This window comes from Heteronotia binoei, chromosome 13 (genome assembly GCF_032191835.1).
Source record: "Heteronotia binoei isolate CCM8104 ecotype False Entrance Well chromosome 13, APGP_CSIRO_Hbin_v1, whole genome shotgun sequence".
In the NCBI taxonomy this organism is placed as follows: Eukaryota; Metazoa; Chordata; class Lepidosauria; order Squamata; family Gekkonidae; genus Heteronotia; species Heteronotia binoei.
Genome location: NC_083235.1, coordinates 18,045,392 through 18,055,108, shown reverse-complemented (window position 1 = coordinate 18,055,108; position 9,717 = coordinate 18,045,392). Strand labels below are relative to the sequence as shown.

Below are 9,717 nucleotides of genomic sequence, written 5' to 3'. Positions count from 1 at the left end.
GGCCCTGCGGGATCCCTGGGCCCCTTGTGATTCTTTGGATGACCTGGTGGAGTCCTGGAATGACAGGCTCTCCAGAGCCATCGATGAGATCGCACCTAGGCGTCCTCTGCGTCCTCGTTTAAAGCTGACACCTTGGTATAACCAGGAGTTGCGGCAATTAAAACGGGGACTCAGACGACTAGAGAGGCAATGGCGGCACACTCGAGATGAAGCGACTATAACATCTTATAGAGAGCTTATGAAGTCCTATGAGATGGCAGTCAAGGCCGCAAAGAAAACATACTTTGCGGCTGAGATTGTGTCTGCAACTTCGTGCCTGGCACAATTGTTTAATATAATTCGGACTCTTACAACGCTGCCACAAGGCAGACCAAATTCTAATGAATTGGAGATAGGCTGTGAGGCATTTGCGAATTTCTTTGCGGATAAAATCGCGTTGCTTCGTTGCGACCTTCCCGCCATATTAGATACAGTTAGCGAACCCGAGGCTCCACGCCTGTCTTCGGATCACGTTCTGGACGGTTTTGACGCTCTCAGCCTGGAGGAAGTTGACAGGATCCTCTCATCTGCACGCCCAACAACTTGTAATCTGGACCCGTGCCCCTCCTGGCTTATTAAGACCTGCCAGAGGGAGCTTAGATATCCTGTACGGGATATCATAAATAGATCCCTAATGGAGGGGCACTTTCCATCAGCGCTTAAAGAGGCGGTGGTCCGTCCCCTCTTGAAAAAAATGCTAGACCTGGCGGAATTGGCACATTACCGGCCGGTCTCGAATTTGCCCTTTTTGGGCAAACTTATGGAGAGGGCAGTGGCGTTGCAGTTACAGGGTTTCCTGGAGGATGCTTCTATCCTGGACCCCCACCAGTCTGGTTTTCGCCCGGGCCATGGGACGGAGGCGGTACTGGTTGCCCTGGTGGATGACCTTCAACGGCATCTGGATCAAGGCGGCTCGGTGGTGCTGATGTTGTTGGACCTATCAGCAGCATTCGATACGGTCGACCATCGGTTACTAGCCTGCCGCCTTGCCAACGTGGGGATTCAGGGGTTGGCCTTACAATGGCTTTCCTCTTTCCTTAATGGTCGGGGACAAAGGGTGGCAATCGGGGATGAACTGTCCCGGAGGCACACGCTTGATTGCGGAGTGCCTCAAGGGGCGGTGCTTTCCCCGATGTTATTTAACATCTATATGTGCCCCCTTGCACAGATTGCCCGAAGGTATGGGTTGGGCTGTCATCAGTATGCTGATGACACCCAGCTCTATCTACTTATGGACGGCCAGCCTGCCTGCGCCCCAGATAATTTGGACCGGGCGTTACAGGCGGTGGCTGGGTGACTTAGGCTGAGTGGGCTGAAACTGAATCTGGCGAAGACAGAGGTCCTTTGCTTGGGTCGCCGTGGCCCAGGAAGGGAAATCCCCCTGCCAGCCTTTGTCGGTGCACCGTTGACAGCGGCGCACAGGGTCAAGAGCTTGGGGGTACTATTGGAGCCTTCATTGTCAATGGAGGCTCAGATAGCAGCCACTGCCAAGTCTGCATTTTTTCATCTTAGGCGGGCGAGGCAGTTGGCTCCTTTCCTGGAGCATGACGATCTAGCAACGGTGATTCATGCCACGGTCACCTCGAGGTTAGACTACTGTAATGCCCTCTTCATGGGGCTGCCCTTGTGCCGAACCCAGACATTGCAGTTAGTGCAGAATGCCGCTGCTCGGCTGTTATTGGGGCTTCCAAGATGGGAGCACATTCGGCCAGGGCTTCGAGGTCTGCACTGGCTGCTGATAATATACCGAGTCCGGTACAAGGTTCTGGTTATTACCTTTAAAGCCCTATATGGCCTAGGACCTGTCTACCTTAGGGACCGTCTCTTCCCACATGTTCCCCAGAGAGTACTGAGATCGGGCTCTCAAAACCTGCTTGTAATCCCCGGGCCAAAGGAGGCCCGGTTGAAATCTACCAGGTATCGGGCCTTCTCAGTAACGGCACCTTACTGGTGGAACCAGCTGCCAGAGGAGGTGAGGGCCCTGCGGGACCTTGGGCAGTTCCACAGGGCCTGCAAGATGGCCCTCTTCCAGCTGGCTTACAACTAACCGACACTGGGAACTTCGGATGGTGGTAGGAGCATTCTGATAGACCGCTGGTTTTATGTTTATGTTTATGTTTTATTAACTTATTGTTTTAAAATGATGTTATTTGATGTTTTAAAAGCTAAACCCTATGTTAAATTTTTATGTGTTGTGAGCCGCCCTGAGCCACTTCGGTGGGAAGGGCGGGATATAAATCGAAATATAAATAAATAAATAAATAAATAAATATTTGGATTTTACAAATTGCTTCAGTAGAAGAGGTGGATACAGCTACACTACTCAGGTCATTCCAATTACTATCTTTATCAATTGATGTCAATGTACTTAAACCAATAGAAATTTTAATTGAATTTTTACTAGCAGCGGCATGAGCTGCTATAGCATCGAGGTGGAAATGTAAATCACCACCATCAATTTCTTTAAAGTTTGTTAATATCTGAAGATTGTTTGTTAAAGAAAAATGTGGTACTATAATCAATATAGAGGAATCGCTGAGTGTAATTCTGATTTCCAGCAATTTGAGTAAATTGGTAAATTATATGATTTTAATGGATAAAGTTCCAAATCATGTATATCCCATAGATTTGCTCAATTGTAATCTGATCATTCTCTTAGTCAATTATTTTACAATTCTATATTTGGCATTGTTAACACTCATGGCACATCTATTTGTTTGGAGAATGCATTTATTTTATTAAAATTTGATCTAAAAAAAACTCCAACAGAGATTCATTGCAAAAACCTATTGTTACATCTGTCTACATCACAGCACTATGAATGCCATAGGTTGAGAACTGAGAGACTGTAATATAACTTATGGGTTTCTTTGTACTTTTCCAGGCAACATGGAAGACATGGAAAATGGAACTGAAGTGACTGAAATTGTGCTTGTGGGTCTCTCTAGCCATCCTCAAGTACGAGTTGCACTGTTCTTTATCTTCCTGGCTATGTATTTGGTCACTGTAGGTGGGAATGGACTCATTGTTACACTGATTGTGACCAATTCCCACCTTCATACACCCATGTATTTCTTCCTTAGCAACCTTTCCTTCATTGACGTCTGCTACGTTACCACTTCTGTCCCACAGATGTTGGCACACTGCTTCACAGACAGACCCATTATCCCGCGAGGCCGATGTACAGCCCAGATGAGCATCGCTCTCTTCTTGGCAGTAGCAGAATATCTTCTGCTCGCCGTTATGGCATATGATCGCTATATAGCAATATGCAGCCCCCTGCACTACAGTCTAATCATGAGCCGGAAGGTGTGCATCCTCCTGGCATCTGGTTTGTGGGTCTCCTCCTTCTTCTTGACCATTGTCCCTGTCTTTGGCATGCAAGGTCGTACGTGCGGACGCAATGTGGTGAATCATTTCATGTGCGAACTCCAGGCAGTGTCGAAACTGGTTTGCTCAGATACCCGTGCCGGTGACTTGGTTATGATGATGCTTAGTGTCTTCACCCTGCTCATTCCATTTGCATTCATCTTGGTGACCTATGGGCGCATTGGTCTGGCTGTGCTGCACGTTCGGTCAGACCACGGATGGGGTAAGGCCTTGTCAACTTGTGGGTCCCACCTGGTTGTGGTGGTAATCTGCTATGGCACAACCATGGCCTTGTACTTGCGGCCTCCGAAGAAGACATTCACTAACAGAGAGAAGGTAACATCAGTGTTCTATGCGGTTGTTATACCTATGCTGAACCCTTTAATCTACAGCCTGAGAAACAGAGATGTAAAAGGAGCTCTGTGGAAGGCACTTGGCAGAAAGCAGGATCAGAATATTGCTAGCACCTAGAATATGTTGTTGATCTTTAAGGAGCTACCAGACCCTAATTTTACATTGTAGAGAAAGCACAATGGTTTTATTCAGGCCTTGGATTCAGTGGGAGCTCACAGGAGCACAGCTCCTGAACTTTTAATAATAATAATAATAATAATAATAATAATAATAATAATAATAATAATAATAATAATAATAATAATAATAATAATAATAATAATAATAATAATAATAATAATAACAACGTTTTATTTATATCCCGCCCTCCCTACCGAAGCAGGCTCAGGGCGGCTAACAACATATCAATGTAATACAATAAATTATACAATTAGTATTAAAAACAGCATATAACCTTAAAAACATTCCAGTTTAAAATTAGATATTAAATATTTCTGGTGCTATTTTGCTAATAGATATATAACGGTGGGTCTCACTTAAGGCGAATCCCTTCAGTTTTTCAATTAGGGAAAGGCCATCCCAAAAAGGATGGTCTTGAAGGCTCTACGGAACTGTTCAAGGCTCCGCAGGGCCCGCACTTCTTCCGGTAGCTGGTTCCATAGATGTGGAGCTGCAATAGAGAAGGCCCGTGTACGGGTGTTCTGTAATTTTGCTTCCTTTTTCTGAGAGTTCCATCTCCTCCTTCTGAGAGTTCCACCTCCTTGTCCATTGAATAGTAGGTGCAGCTGCATAACAATCTCTGGATGAGCTCCACTACCTATATTTCTACAAAGCGACCCCTGGTTTTATTGATCAGTGATAATCATATCTCTAGTTTCAGAAGGTAGTCATGTTGCTCTGCAGTAGAAGATCTGGATTCAGGTCCAGTAGCATCTTAGAGACCAGCAGGGCTTGAATTCAACAGGAGTTCCCAGGACCGCAGCTCCTGAATCTCCAGCCAGGGTCTGCTTGCAGTGGGGAGTTCTCACTCCCCAGGGCATATGCAAATGAAATATGCTATTGAGCTCCTGCACCTTTTTCCCCTACAAAATGACCCCTAGAGATCAACAAGGTTTCTGGGGTATAAGTTTTTGAGATTTTCTGACTATATCTGATGAAAATAGCTATGACTGTCTGACAAGTGGAGCTTTGTCTATCAGAATCACATACCCTAAAAATCTTTTTCAGGGCATGCAAAGCCGAATTGTATTGGTTGGCCTTTGGAGGGCAACCACATGTTTGGGCTATTTTTCATAGTGGTATGATGGTAGCTTCATATTTTAATAGTGTAGTCCCCTGTGCAAGCACCAGTCGTTTCCGACTCTGGGGTGACGTTGCTTTCACGTTTTCACGGCAGACTTTTTGTGGGGTGGTTTGCCATTGCCTTCCCCAGTCATCTACACTTTCCCCCCAGCAAGCTGGGTACTCATTTTACCAATCTTGGAAGGATGGAAGGCTGAGTCAACCTTGAGCTGGCTACCTGAAAACCCAGCTTCCACCGGGAATTGAACTCAGGCTGTGAGCAGAGCTTAGGACTGCAGTACTGCAGCTTCAACACTCTGCGCCGCGGGGCTGTTAATAGTGTAGTAGTTTAATGTTAATATTTTATATTTGTTATTTGGTTTTATGAAGTTTTTACTTTCTTGGTTTAATGTTGTAAGTTGCTGCAAGATCTTTGGGTGAGCAGCAACGGGGGGGGGGGGGCGGAATCTAATAAATAAATAATTTTTTGGTCTGTAAGGTGTTACTGCAATCAGTTGTAGATAATCATATCTCTAGTGGGCTAATTGTTATTAAGTTTAGCTACTACTACTCCATTAAGCTACATGAAGAAATGGGAAGAAAATTAATGAAGTGTTTTAAGTTTAGAGAAATGGAATTGGATTTGGGAAAATATGCACCTAAAAGTAATCTGCATGTCTTTGAAAGCATTTTTTGTGTGAAGTACTTTTTACTCCAGTACATACACTGGAGTGACTTTGTGACCAACACTGAAGACCTCAAGTGGGCGGAGGTTACAAGTAGGGATGTGCAAAAAAAAAAATTCGGATTGACACGGATTCGGAAGTATATGGGGGGGGGGGGAAATTCGGAATCCCCGTATACTCCTGAATACCGCATTCGGAATAGCCGCATATACGGTAGATGCACGGCTATTACCGAATATACGGCCCTATTATACCCTATGGGCCATTGAAATCAATGGCAAATAGGGTATATTTGAAGCCGCATGGAGGGGAGGGGGTTTGAGATAGAGCCCCCAAATTTGCAGGGGACCTGCAGGGAACTCTCCCCTCCAACCCCCCAAAGTTCCAAAAAGATTGGGCCAGGGGATCCCATTCCAGGGGCACCCAAAGAGGGTGCCCCTATTCCATCATTATACCCTATGGGCCATTGAAATCAATGGCAACATAGGGCATAATTAGAGGCTACTGGGGGGCAGGGGGTTTGAGGGCGAGCCCCCAAATTTGCAGGGGACCTGCAGGGGACTCTCCCCTCCAACCCCCCAAGTCCCAAAAAGATTGGGCCAGGGGGTCCCTGTCTTTGGGCTCCCCAAAAGGCCCATTGCTAACAATGATGGGGAAAGCCCAATTAGCCACTTCCTCGCTGTAATTGTCGTGGGAAAAGTGGCTCTGGGGAGCAGGGGGTTTTGAGGAGAGCCCCCCAAACTGCTGTGCAGCTTCAGGGCACTGTCCCACACAAAACCCACAAGGCCAAAAAAAATTGGACCAGGGCGTCCAATTCCTGGGGCACCCAAAGCCAAACCTAACCACATCAGAGAATCTCTATAGGACCCAAATGCACTACATCCCTCTATCTACTCTATGAACCCTGCAGGGCAGGCCTGGAAGCAATATAAAACCCAGTTGCCAACGTCACTGCCACACAAAACACAATCTGCTCAAGGTCTTTTCTGCAGACCTGGCTGCAGCAAACCCAGATGCCAGCTCTCCAGCCCTGCCCCAAACAACACGGGGAGAGCTGGCCAACCACAACAAACCTGCTGGTTCTGGGTCTCTCACCCAGGTGCCAGCTTCCCTGCCACAGAACACACAATCTACAGATGCCAGCTCTCCAGCCCTGCCCCAAACAACACGGGGAGAGCTGGCCAACCACAACAAACCTGCTGTTTCTGGGTCTCTCACCCAGGTGCCAGCTTCCCTGCCACAGAACACACAATCTACAGATGCCAGCTCTCCAGCCCTGCCTCAAACAACACGGGGAGAGCTGGCCAACCACAACAAACCTGCTGGTTCTGGGTCTCTCACCCAGGTGCCAGCTTCCCTGCCACAGAACACACAATCTACTCTATAAAAACAAGAAAGTGACCCAGCCCACACACACCCTCGCCAACCCCCACACCAACCAGAGGCAATTTAAAAAAACCAAAACAAAACCAGCAGAATCACAAAAGGCCAAGTGTTAAAAAAGTGGCCTTTTCACCAACAAGAAAGCTCAGGCCAAATAAGTCAACAACACCCCCCCCCCCCTAAAACCTTTTAAACAATGGAAATTAGGCCAAACAGCACCCCCCCCCCCAAGAACCCAAAGAAAAGAGTAACAGCAGCAGCACAACACAGCAGCAACAAATCAAACACTGAATACTTTTAGAACAGTAAAAAATTAACTTTTAACAATACAGGAACTTTGCCAACCCCTCCCCCCCCCAAAAAAAACGCTTCACCCTAACCCCAAGAAATCCAAGCCACCCAAATCAGGAGAAGTAAAAGGACACTGCACTTTTAAAAGTCCTCTCACTAAATTAAGATATGGGCAAATTGGCAAACCCCCCCCACCCCAGGCCCCCTCCCCAAGCAGAAACCCCCAAATAAGCTACCCCACCACCACCACCACCACCCAAATCTGGATAAGTAAAGGGACTCTAAGTCTTTAAAAAAGTCCTTTTACCAACAATAAATAAAAACAAGAACCCCAAGAGGGTCTTACCTTGTCTTCTCTAGTCCAGGGGAAGTCTGGTAAGGCTGAGTGAGAGAGCTGCAGGCAGCACCTTAAGCCAAGACCTTTGCACAATCTCTCACACACAGCAGCAATGGAGGAGTCAGTCCAGTCAGGAAGGAAGACTCCTTAAAAAGCCCTTCAAAGCATGCATTTGCAATGCATTTTGCAAATGCATGCTTTGGATTGGCTGCTGGGGCTCCTCTTCCCCCTCCCCCCTCCCTGATCCCAGGGAGAGGCGGGAAGAGGCCACTAAAGGCGCGAAAGTAGGCAAGCAGCTCCTTTGAAGCTGCAGAAGCTACTTTGCCGCCTTTTGAATTGACAGCCGTATACTTACGAATAGCTATTCGTAAGTATACGGCGAGCCGTATTCGGCTGCCGTATAATGGGCGCCTATGGGGATCAGCTGCAGCCTATTCCGCATACAGCCAAATCAGTGCTGATTCGGCTGTAAATACGGTTCGGCCGAACCGAATGCACATCCCTAGTTACAAGCATCAAGGCATTGCTATTGAAGACGCAGCTGCGCTGGGCAGGGCATATCTCCAGGATAGAAAACCACCGCCTTCCCAAGATTGCCCTGTATGGCGAACTTTCCACCGGCCATCGAAATAGAGGGGCACCAAAGAAGAGGTACAAGGACTCCTTGAAGAAATCCCTTGGTACCTGTTGCATTAACCATCACCAGTGGTCTGACCTAGCCTCAGATCGCAAAGCATGGAGGCACACCATCCACCAGGCTGTCTCTTCCTTTGAGAATGCACGCATAACTGGTCTTGAGGACAAAAGGAGATCGAGGAAGAATCGTACTGCTACAGCACCAACCCCAAATCAGACTTTTCCCTGCAGCCACTGTGGCTGGACCTGCCTGTCCCGCATTGGTCTTGTCAGCCACCAGCGAGCCTGCAACAGACGTGGACTACTGCACCTTTCTTAAATCTTTGTTCGCGAAGTCAAGCCGAGAGAGAGAGAGACGCGAAGTCAAGCCGAGGGAGCAAATTGCATCTATATAGAGAAACGCAACAGATGTACATTGGGGATTTGATCGGGACATGCAAATTTGAGGCATGTTATGTGGATATGTCCAAACTTGATCTATTTTGTCAAGATATGGTTTAGTTATGTGTGGTATAATACAGATCTTAAGAGAATTCTGTTAGAATATTTAAAAGTACTGTTAGTTTCAAACAGACTTTTAGTCTCCAGCTTTTTGTTTACAGCTGCAAAGATTGTTATTGTGGCTTACTGAAAGATTGGTTTAAATAAATGATTGATTTAAAAGATTGGTTTAGCCTTATTAACTAAATCAATGTATTACAAAGGGATGCAAACAATTTATGACAGAGAAGTTTTGTGAATGCTGGGCAATTTTTATCATGGACTGACATGAAAATTAGACATAAGACGTACCTTTTTGCTTTTTATAAATGTCCATGAACCTTTTCCTCTTCTTCCCCCTGCCCCTTTTTGGATTAAACTATGTAAGACAATATATGCAACAGTAATGTTTGTTTTTAATTTTACAAAAATAAAAAAAATCAGTTTTGATATCAAAAAGCTGCTTGGGTGATTTACACATCACCTAGTTTGAATTTTCCACCAAAAATAACCTTTCTTTTTTATAATGTTGCCAACAAGCTGGAGGAAAAAAGCATCACCCCATTAGCAGAGGCTGAAAAAGCCCTATCCTGAATAGACCAGGCTAGCCTGATCTCGTGAGCAGGGCTTTTTTTTTTTTTGTAGCAGGAACTCCTTTGACTATTAGGCTACACCCCTCTCATGCAGCCAATCCTCCAAGAGCTTACAGGGCTCTTCTTACAGGGCCGCCTGTAAACTCTTGGAGGATTGGTTGCATCAAGGGGGTGTAGCCTAATATGTAGAAGAGTTCCTGCTATTAAAAAAAGCCCTGTTTGTCAGATCTCAGAAGCTAAGCAGGGCCAGCCCTGGCTAGTATTTGGA

The 9,717-nt window shown here is 46.3% G+C and overlaps 1 protein-coding gene across 1 annotated transcript; it reads left to right on the top strand.

The window, feature by feature from the left end:
• The first annotated feature begins 2,928 nt into the window (after positions 1-2,928).
• Positions 2,929-3,879, top strand: LOC132581873 (olfactory receptor 13H1-like). The gene has a single exon (XM_060253293.1). It carries the CDS (start codon positions 2,929-2,931, stop codon positions 3,877-3,879), a length of 951 nt encoding a protein of 316 aa, XP_060109276.1.
• Positions 3,880-9,717: the final 5,838 nt, after the last annotated feature.

What these genes read in the sequence shown, in the direction of transcription:
- LOC132581873 (XM_060253293.1), top strand. Translation starts at nt 2,929, where the DNA reads ATGGAAGACATGGAAAATGGAACTGAAGTGACTGAAATTGTGCTTGTG.